A 20,134-nucleotide genomic window follows, 5' to 3' on the forward strand; every position below is an offset into this window, starting at 1 on the left:
TGCCCCCGGTAGTATACAGCACTGCCCCCGGTAGTATACGCCTGCCCCCAGTAGTATACAGCACAGCCCAGCATTAAAAGAAAAAAAAACTTATATACTCACCCTCCGGTGGCCCCGATGTCTGCGCTGCTCGTCTTCAGTCTTCCGCGCCGTCTTCTTTATTCTGCTGGGCTCCGCAATTGATCTTCCCCGGCAGGCGCCTAGTATGACGCGCCGCTGCTGACGTCATACTAGGCGCCGCCCCGGGGAAAAACATGGCGGCGCCCAGCAGAAGAAAGAAGACGGTGCGGAAGACTGAAGACGAGCCGCGCAGACATTGGGGCCACCGGAGGGTGAGTATGCGCCCCGATGTCTTTTTGAGGCTGCCGGCAGCTTTTTGAGGCTGCCGGCAGCGCACGCTGTGAAAACACCCGCGATCGGTGCTAGCACCGATCGTGGGTGTTACCGGTAAGCAAAGACAGCAAATATGCAGCAAAGACTTACCGGCTAAGGAGAGGGCTCAGCCCGTGAGCCCTCTCCATGCACCGGGACCCGACCGCCGCCGTGAATACACGGCGGGCGGTCGGGATTACCGGCGTATAAGACGACCCCAGACAAGACAGAAGATTTTTCTGTCTTCAAAAGTCGTCTTATACACCGGAATATACGGTACTCCAGATTAATACTATTGAAAAGTGCAACATGTCCCGCAAAAAATAAGCCATCAACCAGCTCTGTAGCCAAAATAGTACAAAATTTAAACCACTTGGAAGACACGATGAACAAATGATGATTTTTTTCCCCCATATTAGGGTTTTATTTGGCAAATTTAGTAAAACATAAGAAAAAACACCAAAAAAAACTGTATAGAATTGATGCTTTTCTACTCCTACCCTCAAAACAAAGTTCCTATGTTTTCAACAATAGGGGATACCAACTCCAAAGTGGAAAAATAATGCCTTCACATGGCCCAAATAAAGGAAAAGCTAAAATTTTATAGCCTACAAAAGAAGCCAATGAGGAAACTAAAATCCTGGCAGCTGCAAGGCACTCCTTCCCTTCTGGGTGGCGGGAATGTGCGGGGTCTCTGCACTCGGGAGGAATTTCATAACAAATTGTATGGTGGGTTTTCTCTTTTTATCTTTTGGAAATGTGTAAATTTTAGGGCTAAATTAACATATAACCGACAAAATTTTACCATTCTAAATTTCATCTCTATTTTGATTTGATTACTATGAAGATCAAGGGGTTAACAATCTTCCTAAAAGCTGTTTCTGATAGTTTGAGGGGTGCAGATTTGAAATGGGTTGGTTATATAGGGGTTTTTTAAATGTTAAATATTTAAAATTTCATTCATTACTATCCCCAAAATAGTAAATTCTGAAAATACAGAAAACCGATATTTGATTTGTAAGCCGTGTGACATGAAAATAAATTATTCAGACATTTCAAAAATTATGAAAATGTAAAGTAGACATATGGAAAATGTTATTCAGCAACTTATTTAGGTGATAAATCTATCTGCCTGAAAACGCAATGATTTTGAATTTCGAAAATGGCAAATTTTTCAAAAATTCATAATTTTTTAATTTTTATGTAAATAAATGCAAAACTTATCAGCTAAAATTTACTTCTAAAATGAAGTACAACATGTGAGGAAAAAACAATCTCAGAATCGCTTTGATAACTAACAGAGTTCAAAAGTTATAACCATATAAAGCGATGCAAGTCATAATACAAAATTTGGGGCTAAGCCTTAAGCTATACTAGGAGCTGACGCAGCAGTGTTACACGTCTAGTGTTATCGGAAACCTCCGATAATGCTAGTAGAAACTACCACACTATACAATAGAAAACGCCGGACCGCGTATTCATGAAGGGATGGTCCAAGGCGCTGCTTCACCCCCGGACCGCCCCTCCAACTCCATAGGCTGGCGGTGATTGCCGAGCTTAATACAGCAGTCACCGCCCCTAATCCCACCCCCTCATGAATACGCCTGACAGCTCACAGCGCGGTCCGGCGTTTTCTATTGTACTGCTGCGTCTGAACTGTTGTAGCATTAGGAGCTGCTTACTTTAGTAAGCAGCTCCTAGTGCAGTTTTTACAGGTCCCCTTTAAGGACGATATTATAATCTGTTCAGGGTGGGGCAAGGATTGGGACAATGGGCATGGTTTATAAAAAAGGGAGGGGCATTATGTCCCTCTTTCTCTAGCCCAAAAGTTGGGAGGTATAGTTACCGCTCCTTTGGCATTTAAGCGCTAATTGACATATGAGCCTCTAAGAGCTATAACTCAATGTTTTTCAGTAATAATAAACAGGGTTACAGGCTCTGTAGTTGCCACTTGTAGAGGCATGTGCAAGCATGTGCAGGCTACTGTAGCTGTAAGGGCAATGAGGAGGCTCATTGAGCGTGTCTCATGTGAAGACTATACAGTAGCAGTGATATTCTCTCATTATACCTCATAACATTAGATAACACCGCACACATGGCAGTGAACCAGCACATACACCGGTACAATGGTGATGAAAGGGTGCTAACGCGGAAGTGCCGTCACATGACGGGAAGTGACAATACAACCCGGAAGACTGCGAGCAATGGACGAGCGCTACTACACGGTGACAGCGGAGCAGGCTGCCGTTAAAGCCAAGTATCCGGCCGTGGTGAAGAAGCATGAATGTGAGTGTATATATGTCACTGCGTGTATACTGTATGCTGCCAGGCGGTGCTGTACTAACTCAGCTTTGTTTCTTGCAGATTTGGACCACACTGCGGACGTACAGTATGTTCCCATTTACGGCTATTTGGTGATGGTATTTACATATCTGATAAATGTTATGACACCCCCCCCCCCCTCTTTTCCGACAAGTTCCCTCTTCACATGGTTGTAGGCAGTCCATAAAATACGGACGATACAAAATTTCTATTTCACGCAGCAAACACTGCCTATGATGAGTAAAAACCTCTTCCCATTCAATGTCTAAAGAACACCACTATGTCACCCTTCAACACGGTAATGGAAGTTAAATACATGTTTGTTACTGTAAAGAATGATTTCCATACTAAAAACATGAATATGGACTGCATAACAGTCCAATGTCATCCTGAAGACTGATTTCCAAAATTAAGAGCTCTCCTAACAGAGACTGCCAATGCAGGCCACCATGTAGGCGTGTAGAGCCTTACAACCATGGACGCTCCAGGATGCCATAAGGAAAACTACGCTTCTTTTAGCTATCATGTAAGGCAGCTCCCTTGACCTCAAGCATGACCTACATGAGGCTTATTTGCATATTTTTCCTGAATAAGCTAATGGAGCTGTCCATGGCTATAAGACTCCACATGCCTTCATGGTGGCCTTTAAGGACATCTACCACCAGGATTAAAGACTTTATGCAAATTAGCCTGAGGGGCTCCAGGGTCAATTAACACCTATGGAGTCTGTAGCATCTCAGGCTCATTTGCATACAGCCCTTCATCTTGGTGGTAGATGCCCTTTAATTGGCAGTCTCCATGAGGAGATCTCTTAATTCTGGATATCAGTCTTCAGGATGACATTGGGCTATTATACTGTCCATATTTTACAGACTGAACATGCCACTTAGGTGTGCTCACATGGTGCAGGCAAGCACCTTATCACATGATTTGCTTCACTGTAGGATTTTGGAGTAAACCCGTTGTTAGTATAGAAATCATTCTTTACAGTAACAAACATGGTTTTAACTTGCATTACCATGTTGCAGGGTGACATAGCGATGTTTAGACATTTGACAGGAGGCACATTCTAAATCAGTAGGGTAATGGGTAACTCCTTTCCTTTTTTTTTTTTTTTTTAATTACAGGTTACATGCTTGGGGTGAAACACTGGAAGAAGCATTTGAACAATGTGCCATGGCTATGTTCGGTTACATGACAGATATAGAGACTGTGGAGCCTATAGATACGATAGAAGTGCAAGCTGAAGGTGAGGAAGGGGTTGCAAATACACATTACTACACATATTATTTTCATATTGTGGTATTAAAGAAAACCTGCCATGCAAATTAACTCACCCAAAATAAAGACTGCAAATGTAACTGGGTAAAGGACCTTAGATGACATCACTCTGGTCACATGACCTGCTGAGAAGCGACATGATGAGGAGTAGATGGGAGGGGCTGAGCAGGAGACAACCCCTCTGATGCCAGGTAATATAAAATGAAGAGGAAACAATTTTTAGCTAAAAGAAGGGTGGGAGTTGGTAAATAGGGCTCTATAGGAACCAATCACTAGCTGTATATGTGAAAATGTGGTGACAGGGTTCCCTTTAAGATTGCAAGTAGAACGGTCAAAAAATATCAAGAGTGTCTCAATGTAAGATACTTCTTATGGTGTGTCAAATAAAAATTTATCAATTTGTCTGATGCTGGCTGATAAATCTGGCATAGTGTAAAACTGCCTAGTTCTACTTTGCACTTCCTATTAGTTGGCTTAGTTTACCCCCGAATAATGTGCCAAATTTCTGGTGCATTTGTATAACTGTTCTGACAAAGCCACCCATCTTTTCCGAGATCATGCTCCTCAAACTAGTTGCCATAAACCCTTGATAAATCACCATGTTCTGATGGCAGAAACTGGTGCCTGAGCCAACTGACATGACAAATGGGCAAACATTATGCCTGTGGAGTGTGCACCAGAGTTAATCAAAACTGGCGCACGGTCTTCCTTAACCCCTTGCCAACATGTGATGAAGTATTACATTTAGCCCATGAGCCCTATACATACAAGGTGGGGATTTGCTGCCTATTGGGGGGCGGGGATGGGTAGCCATGACAGCCTTGGGTCTTTAGCAGACCCGAGGCTGTCTGGTTGCTGCAGATTCGTTAGTGGCTCATTGTAATGAATGCTGTGCAAAAATGCCATATACTGCAATACAGTAGTAGATTCACTACCACTGATCCCGAGACCCCCTTTACCTTAAACTGATATAAATGTAAAAATCATAAACATGTTAGGTATAGCTGCGTCCCAAAGTGTCCGATCTATCAAAACATAATTATGATTATTCCCAACTAGAGATGAGCGAACATACTCGTCCGAGCTTGATGCTCGATCGAGCATTAGCGTACTCGTAACTGCTCGTTGCTCGGACGAGTATTTCGCCCGCTCGAGAAAATGGCAGCTCCCGCCGTTTTGCTTTTTGGCGGCCAGAAACAGAGCCAATCACAAGCCAGGAGACTCTGCACTCCACCCAGCATGACGTGGTACCCTTACACGTAGATAGCAGTGGTTGGCTGGCCAGATCAGGTGACCCTGGGATAGACTAGCCGCTGCCCGCGCTGCTCGGATCATTCTCTGTCTGGATGCCGCTAGGGAGAGAGCTGCTGCTGCTCAGGGAAAGCGTTAGGGTGTTCTATTAGCTTACTGTTAGGCAGGAGTGATTCTAAAAGAACCCAACAGCCCTTCTTAGGGCTACAATAACGTTATAATTTTTTTTTTTTTTTTATTTGCAGCTAGTACCATATTGTGAGGAATTAGCAGGGGGACTTGCTACCGTTGTGTTTAGCTCTTAGTGACACACATATCCACCTCAAACACCAAAGTGGGAAAATTTATTAGGGGTTTGAGTAGAATTAGGCACAGTCTGCCAGTTTCTTTTTATTTTACGTTTATTTTTTTCATAACTCAGCGTCATCTCATCTGGCATAGTAGTGTGCTGTAATACTTGGCTAGAAAATAGCCATAGGAGAATACAAACGTCTTAATTACGCCTACAGTAGCGTTATATATATTTGATTTCTGGTTGATCTGCTGGTGGCTGTACTTGCTGCAGTGCATCTACTATCAAATTGGGAGCAATTTGGAGTCAGACTTGCGACCACTGTGTTTTAGTGACGCACATATCCATCGCAAAGACCGAAGTGGGAAAATTTATTAGGGCCCGGGGTTGTATTTCAATTAGGCACAGTCTGCCAGTTTCTTTTTATTTTACGTTTATTTTTTTCATAACTCAGCGTCATCTCATCTGGCATAGTAGTGTGCTGTAATACTTGGCTAGAAAATAGCCATAGGAGAATACAAACGTCTTAATTACGCCTACAGTAGCGTTATATATATTTGATTTCTGGTTGATCTGCTGGTGGCTGTACTTGCTGCAGTGCATCTACTATCAAATTGGGAGCAATTTGGAGTCAGACTTGCGACCACTGTGTTTTAGTGACGCACATATCCATCGCAAAGACCGAAGTGGGAAAATTTATTAGGGCCCGGGGTTGTATTTCAATTAGGCACAGTCTGCCAGTTTCTTTTTATTTTACGTTTATTTTTTTCATAACTCAGCGTCATCTCATCTGGCATAGTAGTGTGCTGTAATACTTGGCTAGAAAATAGCCATAGGAGAATACAAACGTCTTAATTACGCCTACAGTAGCGTTTATATATATTTGATTTCTGGTTGATCTGCTGGTGGCTGTACTTGCTGCAGTGCATCTACTATCAAATTGGGAGCAATTTGGAGTCAGACTTGCGACCACTGTGTTTTAGTGACGCACATATCCATCGCAAAGACCGAAGTGGGAAAATTTATTAGGGCCCGGGGTTGTATTTCAATTAGGCACAGTCTGCCAGTTTCTTTTTATTTTACGTTTATTTTTTTCATAACTCAGCGTCATCTCATCTGGCATAGTAGTGTGCTGTAATACTTGGCTAGAAAATAGCCATAGGAGAATACAAACGTCTTAATTACGCCTACAGTAGCGTTATATATATTTGATTTCTGGTTGATCTGCTGGTGGCTGTACTTGCTGCAGTGCATCTACTATCAAATTGGGAGCAATTTGGAGTCAGACTTGCGACCACTGTGTTTTAGTGACGCACGTATCCATCGCAAAGACCGAAGTGGGAAAATTTATTAGGGCCCGGGGTTGTATTTCAATTAGGCACAGTCTGCCAGTTTCTTTTTATTTTACGTTTATTTTTTTCATAACTCAGCGTCATCTCATCTGGCATAGTAGTGTGCTGTAATACTTGGCTAGAAAATAGCCATAGGAGAATACAAACGTCTTAATTACGCCTACAGTAGCGTTATATATATTTGATTTCTGGTTGATCTGCTGGTGGCTGTACTTGCTGCAGTGCATCTACTATCAAATTGGGAGCAATTTGGAGTCAGACTTGCGACCACTGTGTTTTAGTGACGCACATATCCATCGCAAAGACCGAAGTGGGAAAATTTATTAGGGCCCGGGGTTGTATTTCAACTAGGCACAGTCTGCCATTTCCTTTTTTATTTTACGTTTATTTTTTTCATAACTCAGCGTCATCTCATCTGGCATAGTAGTGTGCTGTAATACTTGGCTAGAAAATAGCCATAGCAATAGGATAGCATCGTTTGGTTTTAAAAACTAAAAAACACAAAAAAAAAAACAAAACAAAAAAAAAAGTTAAAAAAAAAATACAAGTTATAACTCTCATTTTCAAAATGTTTAACCCGAGGGCTAGGGGTAGAGGACGAGGGCGGGGACGTGGGCGTCCAACTACTGCAGGGGTCAGAGGCCGTGGTCCTGGGCGGGGTGAGACACCACCTGCTTATGAGGGAGCAGGGGAACGCCGCAGAGCTACACTCCCTAGGTTCATGTCTGAAGTTACTGGGAATCGTGGTAGAGCACTGTTGAGGCCAGAACAGTGCGAACAGGTGATGTCGTGGATTGCCGACAATGCTTCGAGCAATTTGTCCACCAGTCAGTCTTCCACGCAGTCCACCCATGTCACCGAAATCGGCACTCCTCCAGCTCCTGCACCTCAGCCTCCTCCCCCCCAGTCTGCCCCCTCCCAGCAAAATTTGCCATTTGAACCGGCATACTCTGAGGAACTGTTTTCTGGACCCTTCCCACAGTCACAAACCACTTGTCCGGTTGCTGATGAGCAATTTTCCGATGCCCAGGTTTTCCACCAGTCGCAGTCTGTGGGTGATGATGACCTTGTTGACGTAGTGGAAGAAGTGTGTAAAGAGGTGTCCGACGATGAGGAGACACGGTTGTCAGACAGTGGGGAAGTTGTTGTCAGGGCAGGAAGTCCGAGGGGGGAGCAGACTGAGGGATCGGAGGATGATGAGGTGACAGACCCAAGCTGGGTTGAGAGGCCGGGTGAACACAGTGCTTCTGAGACGGAGGAGAGTCCTCGACCAGAACAGGTTGGAAGAGGCAGTGGTGGGGCCAGACGGAGAGGCAGGGCCAGAGCTGGTGCATCAGCGCCAAATGTGTCAACTAGTGAAGCTCCCGTGGCGAGGGCTCCTGCGGCGAGGGCTAGATTTTCAGAAGTCTGGAGGTTCTTTAAGGAAACACCGGATGACCGACGGACTGTGGTGTGCCACATTTGCCAAACCAGGATCAGCAGGGGTTCCACCACTACTAGCTTAACTACCACCAGTATGCGCAGGCATATGAATGCTAAACACCCCACTCAGTGGCAACAAGCGCGTTCACCTCCGGCCGTGCACACCACTGCTCCTTCCCCTGTGTCAGCTGATAGTCAGCCCCCTGCCCAGGACCCTGCCACAAAAACCCCATCGTCACCTCCACGATCCTCCACAGCATCCACCAGCGTTCAGCTCTCCATACCCCAGACGCTGGAGCGGAAACGCAAATATAGTGCAACCCACCCGCACGCCCAAGCCCTTAATGTGCACATCTCCAGATTGCTAAGCCTGGAGATGCTGCCCTATAGGCTAGTAGAGACCGAGGCCTTTCGCAGCCTCATGGCGGCGGCCGCCCCTCGGTATTCGGTCCCCAGCCGCCACTACTTTTCCCGATGTGCCGTCCCAGCCCTGCACCAGCACGTGTCAGACAACATAATCCGTGCCCTGACCAACGCCGTTTCTGACAAGGTCCACCTGACCACGGACACGTGGACGAGTGCTGCCGGGCAGGGCCACTATATATCTCTGACGGCACGTTGGGTTAACTTGGTGGAGGCTGGGACCGAGTGTGACCCTGCGGCTGGTCATATACTGCCGACGCCGAGGATTGCGGGGCCTACCTCGGTCCAGGTGTTTGAGGCCTACTATGCCTCCTCCTCCTCCCACCCCTCCTCCACCTCCTCCTCCGAACGACCATCCGTGGGCATGGCGCCATCAGTCGGTAGCTCTAGGCACAGCAGCAGTGCCGTCGCTAAGCGACAGCAGGCGGTGCTCAAACTGCTGAGCCTAGGCGATAAAAGGCACACCGCCCAAGAACTATTACAGGGCATCACGGCGCAGACTGATCTGTGGCTGGCACCGCTGAACCTGAAGCCAGGCATGGTTGTGTGTGACAACGGCCGTAACCTGGTGGCGGCTCTGCAACTCGGCAGACTGACACATGTGCCATGCCTGGCCCATGTGTTAAATCTGATAGTTCAGCGTTTCCTCAAGACATACCCCAATCTGTCTGATTTGCTCACGAAGGTGCGCCGCATCTGTGCGCATTTCAGGAAGTCCAGCACAGATGCTGCCACTCTCAGGGCAGCGCAGCGCCGCCTCCAACTGCCCGCTCACCGACTGTTGTGCGACGTGCCCACGAGGTGGAATTCAACACTGACCATGTTATCCAGAGTTTACCAGCAGCGCCGAGCGATTGTAGACTGCCAGATGTCAACTTCCACCAGAACTGGTAATCAGGTCAGTCAGCTTCCTCAAGTCTACAATGAGGAGTGGACGTGGATGTCTGATATCTGTCAGGTGCTGAGTAACTTTGAGGAGTCAACACAGATGGTCAGTGGCGATGCCGCCATCATCAGCCTCACCATCGCACTGCTTGGCCTGTTGAAAAACTCTCTGGTCAGCATGAAGTCGGAAGCTTTGCGCTCCTCACAAGAGACAGGGGAAGAAGATTCCCTTGTTGATAGCCAAAGCACCCTTAGGTCTGTTTCTCAGCGCATATCGGAGGAGGTGGAGGTGGAGGAGGATGAGGAGGAAGAGGAGGAGAATGTTGGCGAGACACAAGAGGGGACCATTGTTGAGTCCTACACTGTTGAGCGTGTATGGGCAGAAGAAGAGGAGTTGGAGGAGTTGGAGGAGGAGGAAATGGACAGTCAGGCCAGTGAGGGGAGTGAATTCTTACGCGTTGGTACTCTGGCGCATATGGCAGATTTCATGCTAGGCTGCCTATCCCGTGACCCTCGCGTTCAAAGAATTTATTCCAGCACCGATTACTGGGTGTTCACTCTCCTGGACCCACGGTACAAGCAAAATCTTTCCACTCTCATCCCTGGAGAGGAAAGGAGTGTGAGAATGCATGAATACCAGCAGGCCCTGGTGCACAAGCTGAAACAGTATTTCCCTTCTGACAGCGCTAGCGGCAGAGTGCGTAGTTCTGCGGGACAAGTAGCGAGGGAGAGTAGGCGAGCAGGCAGCTTGTCCAGCACTGGCAAGGGTACGCTTTACAAGGCTTTTGCCAGCTTTATGTCACCCCAGCAAGACACTGTCACCTGTCCCCAGTCTCGGCAGAGTAGGGCTGATCTTTACAGAAAGATGGTGAGGGAGTACGTAGCTGACCATACCATCGTCCTAAATGATCACACAGCTCCCTACAACTACTGGGTTTCAAAGCTGGACATGTGGCAATAACTGGCGCTCTACGCCTTGGAGGTTCTTGCCTGCCCTGCCGCTAGCGTCTTGTCAGAGCGGGTTTTCAGTGCAGCTGGTGGCATCATCACCGATAAGCGTACACGCCTGTCGACTGACAGCGCTGACAGGCTGACGCTTATCAAGATGAATAAAGCATGGATTTCTCCTAATTTCAAATCTCCAGCAGGTGAAGGAAGCTCAACCTGAATAATTTATCCACTCCTCCTCCTCCTCATTTTCCTCCTTCTCCTCCTCTTTCTACAGTAAAGCAGAGGAAACTGGCTGTTTTTTGACAGGGCCCACTGGCTCTAGGTATAGTACTTTATGCATTTAATTTTTCTGGAGGGCCACCGACACGGTCCTCTGTTTTAAACAATTTTTGGGAGTGCCACATACAGGCACTCAATCTATTAAATTTTTCTGGAGGGCCACCTTTCCGGTCCTCTGTTTTAAACAATTTTTTGGGACTGCCACATACAGGCACTCAATCTATTCCATTTTTCTGGAGGGCCACCTACCTGCTCCTCTGGTTTAAAAACTTTTTTGGACTGCCACATACAGGCACTCAATCTATTCCATTTTTCTGGAGGGCCACCTACCTGCTCCTCTGGTTTAAAAACTTTTTTGGACTGCCACATACAGGCACTCAATCTATTCCATTTTTCTGGAGGGCCACCTACCTGCTCCTCTGGTTTGAAAAATTTTTTGGACTGCCACATACAGGCACTCAATCTATTCCATTTTTCTGGAGGGCCACCTACCTGCTCCTCTGGTTTGAAAAATTTTTTGGACTGCCACATACAGGCACTTAATCTATTCCATTTTTCTGGAGGGCCACCTACCTGCTCCTCTGGTTTGAAAAATTTTTTGGACTGCCACATACAGGCACTATCCAAATTGAATTGTCTCCATAGCAGCCTCCACACGTTGTCTCCATTGCTACCTCCAAAAGTCGTCCATATAGCTGCCTCCATACATCGTCCCTTTATCAAACGAGGTTTGTCAGGCCGAAATTTGGGTTGTTTTCATGGATTCCACATCAAAGTTGTTAACTTTGTCGCCACCCTGCTGTGTTATCCACAAAATACACTGGCAAACTTTTACCATTTACGGATATTATTTCAGCGCTTCTTGCGCATCTGTTTACATTCCCCTCACCCGCCATATCCTAAACTTATAAGAACGCTACTACACTTGATCTTATACAAAAGGTTCTTAGAAGTGCTGTTTGGGGAGTAGCCTAGAGACAGGGGCTTGGATTGGCGAAAGCTCGCCTAGCAGCGGAGCGCCAGCTCCATGCGCATCATGCGCTTCTTGCGCATCTGTTTACATTCCCCTCACCCGCCATATCCCAAACTTATAAGAACGCTACTACACTTAACTTGGTGCAGGCTGGGACCGAGTCTGACCCTGGGGCTGGTCATATACTGCCGACGCAGAGGATTGCGGGGCCTACCTCGGTCCAGGTCTCAAAGGCCTACTATACCTCCAAATCCTCCCACCCCTCCTCCACCTCCTCCGAATTACCATCCGTGGGCATGGCGCCATCAGTCGGTAGCTCTAGGCACAGCAGCAGTGCCGTTGCTAAGCGACAGCAGGCGGTGCTCAAACTGCTGAGCCTAGGTGATAAAAGGCACACCGCCCAAGAGCTATTGCAGGGCATTCCACATCAAACTTGTTAACTTTGTCGCCACCCTGCTGTGTAAGCCACAAAATATACTGGAAAACCTTTTTCATTTACGGATATTATTTCAGCGCTTCTTGCGCAGATGTTTACATTCCCCTCACCCGCCATATCCCAAACTTATAAGAACGCTACTACACTTGATCTTATCCGAAAGGTTCTTAGAAGTGCTGTTTGGGGAGTAGCCTAGAGACAGGGGCTTGGATTGGCGAAAGCTCGCCTGGCAGCGGAGCGCCAGCTCCATGCCAAGAACCAACTAACATAGTTTTAACTGCAGCACCTTTAATCTACTACTAGTTCACTGCCTCCATACATCGTCCCCTTATCAAACGAGCTGTGTCAGGCAGAATTTTGGATTGTTTTCATGGCTTCCATGTTAACTTTGTCGCCACCCTGCTGTGTAATCCACAAAATATACTGGCAAACTTTTATCATGTACCAATATTATTTGAGCGCTTCTTGCTCACCTCCTTTGGTTCCTCTCTGCTACCCATTGGTTTGAAGCCTGAGTCCATTTAGGGTATGTCGCCATGCCACTCTCTAGCCTTCCGCTGCTGCCGCTGCCTCTGCATGCCGTCCCCTATAGTGTCAGGGTCAATTATTGGATGTTTTAGATGCTATCTAGCTTCATTCTGTCACTCTGTCATGGCCATGCTGTTGCCCATAATTTTGGCATAATGGTGCATTTAAGCAGCCTCAGAGGCATCCATGCATGCTGCCCCTGCTGTTTCCTGTCCATTTCCGTGGTGTTTCCATCCTTTTCTGAGGTTCCCAGGTGTTTGGCCAAGCTTCCCTGTGCAGAGCCTTGGTCCCCTTGAAAAATGCTCGAGTCTCCCATTGACTTCAATGGGGCTCGTTACTCGAAACGAGCACTCGAGCATCGGGAAAAGTTCGTCTCGAATAACGAGTACCCGAGCATTTTAGTGCTCGCTCATCTCTATTCCCAACGCTTAACCCTGTAAAGGAAAATAGCGCCCAAAGTCGAAAATACCACTTTTTTGCCATTTTGAAAAACATCTAAAATAAATAAAATTGTGATATAAAACAAGTGATCAAAAGGAAGTACAGTCCTACAAATCATAGCAATAAAAACGTCATCAAAAGTCGCAAAAAATTATTAACGCTAGAAGATGGCAAAATGAAGAATGAAGGAGATTTTCATTTTTGTAAATGTATGAAAACATAATAAAACCTATACAAATTTGATATCCCTGTGATCACACTGACCCGATGAATGTAGTAGACATGTCATTTGGGGCCCACAGCAAAAGCTGTAAAATCTAAGCCTACAAGAATACACATTTTCACTGCATTTGGAATATTTTTCCCACTTCCCAGGACAAGTTCATGCTCTTCTTCACCTAACACAATGTAATACAGATGTATTACACTGTGTTACAGCCGGGTCCTGCTAGCGTGACCGTGGCATGTTAGGTGTTAACACCCGCGATCGGCGAAATCTTTGATCGCGGGTGTCGGCTATAATATTTCCTGAACGAAGCCGGCGCCAGAACTTTGACGTAATAGTACTGCAAAATGCGGGAACGCACCTCCAGCCATGCAGATCTATTACATCAAATGTCGGGAAGGAGTTAATACACATACTTTGAGTACATTATAAGAGAAGATATTGGGGGTGGGGTGGGGGGCGGGGGGTCATTTAATAATGTGTATTGGGTTCCACCAGTCTCTAGATGGAAAACACTAGTCTTTAGCTGCGCCAGATTTATCACTGTGATGATGAATTCTGGAGCAGTATAATACTGTCGGTTCCTACTTTAGACCTGGTCTAAACTGTGCGCCAGAAATTTGTGCGCACGGACAATTTTCCACAAGCTACGCCCCTTTTCTCTTGAAGCCACACCCCCTTTGCCAGGTAAGTCGGGAAAGTGCCAAAAAAAGGTCTAAAAGCCTTGTTAACTGGTGCAAAGCATTTTAGACAACTGTTTTGGGGCCAAAACCACCAGAATTGTGGCGCAAGTGCTTTAATAAATCTCCTCACTGAGTTTTAAATTTGATATGTGAAAAAAACCCCAAGGAACAATATAATAATGTCTCATTTTTACCGTTCTCTTAGGGGGAGATATGCTGTCCTTGCTGTATAACTTTTTAGACGAGTGGCTTTATAAGTTTAGTGCTGATCAATACTTTATACCTCGGGTAAGTAATATAAAATAATGTATCCAGCAACTGTGCAGACTGTACCTGAGATTAACTTTGTCTTTGTATTTAGGAGGTGAAAGTGCTACACATAGACAGAATGAATTTCAAGATTCGTTCTATTGGGTATGTTACCTCTTCTACTAATGGAAAGGTGTGACATTTTTAGTTGTAGAACTTACAATTATTTTTTACATATTTTGTAAGACAAAAAAATGGCTACACTCCTTGACAAAGGTACTACACAGAGCAGCAATTTTTTTGTATTTTGGTTCATATTGGATTGATCAAGTTCAGAGCTTGAACTAATCACATCCACACTGGTGGATGCAAAACTAAGCAATTCTGTAATGTACTCTAATTAGTATCTGCAGGTGTTTAGCAGCTTGTAGAGGTTTTATGTTCTCCCCCCACGCTAATCATGGGACAGCTAGAGACAAGAGAAGGCTTGTTGGGAGGAGCAGTAGTAGAGTATTTCAAGAAAATAGGACCTTTGGTGATGTCACAAGCATATGACTCCTCACATCCCTCAGATCGCCCAATTACAAACATGCTGTCCTGATTCATATGAATTCCCTCAATGCTCTGGCCTCAGTGCCATGACTAGGAAGTACCACCTACTTCCGGTATAGCTGAATATGATTTTATAAGAATGGCTGATAGATATACTAGGCTGTATCCAAGGCTAGGAAGAAGCTAGTAGCATTATACAGGTATTGTTTAAAGTAACTGAAAAATATGTTAGACGTTGATTATTTATTTGTAGACTTTATAATATTTTATTCATTTATTTTTTTTGCATCTGTACTATTGTGTATTTTCTTTTTACAGGTGGGGAGAAGAATTTAGTTTAACCAAACATCCCCAGGTAAATTCATATTTATTTAATGAGTAGCCAGATTTTCTATTTGTGCTGCTTCAAGTGAACACCCAAAACTGCTTTGAGAAGTTTTCTTATAGGGGGTGGGGTTTGTCTCAGGGTGGAGATGGAACGACTATAAACAATTATAAATATATTGAAACTTCCTTTTTAAATGCTTGTTCTTTTCCTAAGCTAAGGATTTAGACCAGGGGTGAACAACATTTATCTGTCCAAGTGCCATATTGTCATACTGCTCAACCTTATGTTTGCTAATGCTACCCCAGAAATTATAAATACCACCCCAGCAACCAAATTCAGAGCAGAAAAAAATACTGGAGACACCAGAGAAGACAACAATAATAATGGAGAGACCCCCAGAGAATAAAACTACTAGTACTGAAAACCGCCAAAGCGGAAAAAAATCCTCTCCTTTTCTGGCTCCTCTTTTCCCTGCTCCACTCTGCAGCCTCTTCTCTCTTCCATGTGCCACTCTGCTCTGTGTCTTGTGATGGTTGTATGTGGCTGCATCAGTACCAGGAGCAGAACTGCGCTGGGAGCTGTACAGTACAGCTGACAAGGACTTACTGCTCCTGCATCCTCTCCTGCTCCCCTGGACCGCTCTTCTGTGTTCTTACCCCAACACATACAACCGGTGTGAGTAAACAGAGTGAAGCGGCAGGACTGGACACAGAAGCAGTGCACTCATTTTTACGCAGCCTTCTGCACCAATGAAAGCTTCCATCGGTTATGTTACATCAGTTATGGAAGAGCTCCATGGATTGTGACTGTACGCAGGATGTGGTCCACAACTCCTGGCTTGACGGGCTGTATGTGGCCTGTCAGCACGAGTTGTGCATCCTAATTGAGGTTTTAGTAAAGATGCAGGGCTGTGGAGTTGGAATAAAATGAACCTACTCCAAAAATATATAATATATAAATACTTATTTTTCATTGCGTTTAACTCCGTAACGGAAAATAGCGCTGAAAGTCGCAAAAGGCATTTTTCTGCCATTTTGTAAAATATTAAAAAATTTAATAAAAAGTGATCAAAAGGTTGTACAGTCCTAAAAATAGAAGCATTGAAATCGTCATAAAAAAAAATGACACCACCCACAGTTCTGTACACCAATGTATGAAAAAGTTATTAGCGCCAGAAGACGGCAAAATGAAGAATTTTTTTTTTCAACAGGAGGTTTTAATTTTTGTAAATGTATGAAAACATTATAAAACCTATACAAATGTGGTACATTGGGTCAGTACATGATCGTACTGACCCAATGAATGAAGTAGACTTGTCATTTGGGGTGCACAGTGAGAGCCCTAAAATCCATTTTCACTGCATTCAGAATTTTTTTCTCGCTTCCAAGTATACGGCACAGAATATTAAATCCAACCACTATGAAGTGCAATTTGTTACGCAGAAAACAAGCCCTCACACAGCTCTTTACATGGAAAAATAAAAAAGTTATAGATTTTTGAAGGCGGGGAGTGAAAAATAAACGCAAAAACGAGAAAGGGCCTTGTCCTTAAGGGGTTAAAGAGAACCTGTCACCCCCAAAAAATGCACTGCTTGCTAAAGTAAGCAGCTCCTAGCGCTACCCGCTAAAGTAAGCAGCTCCTATCGCTACCCCGTTTTTTAGCAGTGATAAATTGCTAGCTTTATCAGAACCCTCCAATAAAGCTACAGACACTACAGCGCCATAGCCTCAGAAAGCCGGACCGAGCTTACAGCATCTCTGGAGCTCATGCTTGATAAAGATGCAATGTTTAAACCTTGCAATATTCTGTGAATAAAATGCACTACTTCATTTCAATGAATCCTATAAGAAGTGCTGCAGCTTTTCTATTCTCTGGAGCTCAGCCATGTTGATCTTGGGGTTCTTCTTTACCTCTCTCACCAAGGCTCTTCTCCCACGATTGCTTAGTGTGGTCGAGGAAGAGTTGTGGTTGTCCCAAACTTCTTTCATTTAATGATTAAAGGGGTTGGCCACTTTTTTAGTAAATAATTGGTATCATTTTTGTAATATAACATTATACATTTTTTCAATATATTTATCAATACCTCATGGTTTTCTAGATATCTGCTTGCTGTACTTCTATAGAAAGCTTCTCTAGCTTCCTTGTTACTACTTTTTAGGTGGTTTTAGGTACAATTTTGTTAACAGGTGAAGGACATGAATTGACAAGTGTGAATTTGATTTTGAAGGAGAAAACAGTTCAACAAATGTCATTCACCTGTTGAGTTTGTCTTTCACTTGTTAAAATAAGAAATTGCACCTAAAACCACCTTAAAACTGTCGAGATGGGGTGCAGGGTGTACATTAATGACCAAAAAAAAGATCACTGTGTTTTTACAAATTCCAAGAGACACCGCTCACTGCAATTAATGAACATCAAGCATTGTGTTGTTAAAAATGTAAGCGAACATTTGAAAAACAAATGTTTAAAAAAATCATGCCTTTTGAATGCGTTAGAAATCGCTGCAGAAAAGCGACAAACGCAATGTGTGTCACCAGCCTAAACAAATATTATTCAATCCATTTTTGTTGAAAACTGTTTTTTTTCTAGATAGTGTTGTGCATAATTACAATTTATTAAAGTTCTAAGGTTGTATTCCCTGGATGAATGTGTGTTGCACTTTATGTACATGCTTAGTAGTGAGGCTCCTCTACTACAGATCATAAGTGTATGGCACTGGGAAGGAATGCCGACATGTATATCGGTACTGCTAGAGGGATCAGGAAAACGGGATTGTGGAGTTAGGGAGATTGAAGAGCCAGAGTTTGTCTTTTCATAAAAGTTGCCCATGGCTGATCTTGTAAGTGTTCTTTAAAAATGGTTTAATTGTAGCTGGAACTAAGGGTAAAGCTACCGTATCTACTCGTGTATAAGCTGAGTTTTTCAGCACAAAAAATGTGCTGAAAAACGTCCCCTCGGCTTATACACGAGTCTATTAAAAAAAACTTATATACTCGCCCTCCGATGTCGGCGCGGCTCCCCGAAGTAAGCGCGTCCCGTCTTTTCTTCTCCGCGGTTCCTCTTCTTTCTTCTTGCTTCTGTCATGGACGTGGCCATGTTCTCTTCGTGGCCGCGCATACTATGACGTCAGCAGCGGGCGCCTCATAGTATGCGTCTGCTAGAAGAAAACTTGGCCGCGTCCATGCCGGAAGAAAGAAGAGGAGCCGCAGAGAAGAAATAAGACGGGACGCGCCGACATCGGGGAGCTGCGCCGACATCTGAGGGAGAGTATAGAAGTTTATTTTTTTAAGGGCTGTGGGGGCAGGCTGTATACTGCTAGGGGCTGCTGTATACTGCTAGGGGCTGCTGTATACTACATGGGGGCAGGCTATATACTGTGGGGGGGGGGGGCAATGCATTTCCCACCCTCGGCTTATACTCGAGTCAGTAGTTTTTCCCAGTTTTTGGTGGTAAAATTAGGGGTCTCGAGTATATACGGTAATCTTTTTCCTGGAATGTAATTTTTAGCTTGTGATAGGTTCCAATAAATCTATTCTATGCTGATTTAAAAATTCTTTTGTCAGCATTTCAATACTTTATAAAACTTTATTTCACATTAGCTGGCCCCCTGCCAGCAGCACGTGCTGACTTGCTGGTGACAGGTTCACTTTAAGTTCACGCCTGTTTTTGGCTTGTCTAACTACACATTCCATGATAACTTCCACTTCAGATACCCCCATCTTTTTTTCTATAGAACCTTGAAGCTTTTTTTAATTAGTTGTTGAGAATTGGACATTTATCTGCATATTTTATTTCCAACCATGTAGATCACAGAACCACAATACTTATGTGATCCGCAAGACATGATTGTTATAAAACAAAAGCATGTTGCTAGGTGCTATAGAACCGGAAATGGGGTCATCTGAAGTGACATCTCCTTCTGCAGCCTATAATCATGACTCTTCTCGAACAAAATGACTTCTCACACATTTATTTAATTTTTAAAAAAAAAAACTCAAATCATGTGAAAATGTGCACAGATTCACATAAGAGGAAAGTCTAGAAATCACATTTTATACCCTACCTTTAGAGGAGAGGTCTTGAAGTATAATGGGGTGAAATCTGGTGACCGTTTCCTTTTAACGTCCAGTCATTTCATGTAATTTGGATAAAACGCTTTATCCACCGAGCAGCGCAGCACAGACCTGTTTGTTTTTTTCTGCTTCCTCTCCGTACACTTCTATCCGCTTCCCACCGGTTCCGGATACCAGGTCATCTGCAGCAGCCTCTGGACAGCATGTATTTACCCTATCACTGGATTCACTGTATCGATTGAACAATCCATTCAATTGTATCCACTGCCTGCGATGCTATACTTTTTCCATATATATATATATATATATATATAATTAGCCTTCTTTTACCTAAAGCTGGGATAAACAGTAATTTCTCACAGGTCTTGGTCGTGAATACAAAATAATTTGTGCTATATGAAACTTAGGTCTTGAAGCTGTCTTTCATCCTTTTTCCAGGGCACAGAAGTGAAAGCGATTACATATTCAGCCATGCAGATATGTGAAGAAGAGAAACCTGAGGTTTTTGTTATTATTGATATCTGAAGGTCACTAGAATTATTCTCAATGGCCTCTGAAGTGGAGGAAGACAACTGAGATTCCAATGACTGATCAGGGATGCCTTTCCTTCTGTGTCTGGCATTGATGGGTGTGCTGCTTGTGTGGGGGTTTGAATGGGTAATAAAAGACTATATTTTTAGCAAGTGCTAAAGCCACTTGCTTTCGCACTGAAGACACAAAATAAACTTATTTTTTATTAAAATTACTTTATATCCTGTAAAAAACGTTTATCTGGTACTGTGTAGATACACTATCTATGCAACATATGTGCTTTA

At 44.3% G+C, this 20,134-nt stretch overlaps 1 protein-coding gene across 2 annotated transcripts; it reads left to right on the plus strand.

Moving 5' to 3' along the window:
* Positions 1-2,279: 2,279 nt before the first annotated feature.
* Positions 2,280-20,064, plus strand: ZBTB8OS (zinc finger and BTB domain containing 8 opposite strand). 2 transcript variants are annotated; one of them, XM_072136573.1, is made up of 7 exons: positions 2,280-2,658; positions 2,737-2,761; positions 3,822-3,943; positions 14,323-14,405; positions 14,479-14,531; positions 15,237-15,273; positions 19,758-20,064. In XM_072136573.1, the coding sequence occupies exons 1-7, from the start codon at positions 2,577-2,579 to the stop codon at positions 19,842-19,844; spliced, it is 489 nt and encodes a 162-aa protein (XP_071992674.1). In that variant the 5' UTR covers positions 2,280-2,576; the 3' UTR covers positions 19,845-20,064. The 2 variants fall into 2 exon arrangements, with proteins under 2 accessions (XP_071992674.1, XP_071992675.1); XM_072136574.1 differs by having other exon boundaries at positions 2,575-2,658; positions 2,737-2,792.
* Positions 20,065-20,134: the final 70 nt, after the last annotated feature.

The sequence above is a fragment of the Engystomops pustulosus genome, chromosome 2, assembly GCF_040894005.1.
Source record: "Engystomops pustulosus chromosome 2, aEngPut4.maternal, whole genome shotgun sequence".
Lineage (NCBI taxonomy): Eukaryota > Metazoa > Chordata > Amphibia > Anura > Leptodactylidae > Engystomops > Engystomops pustulosus.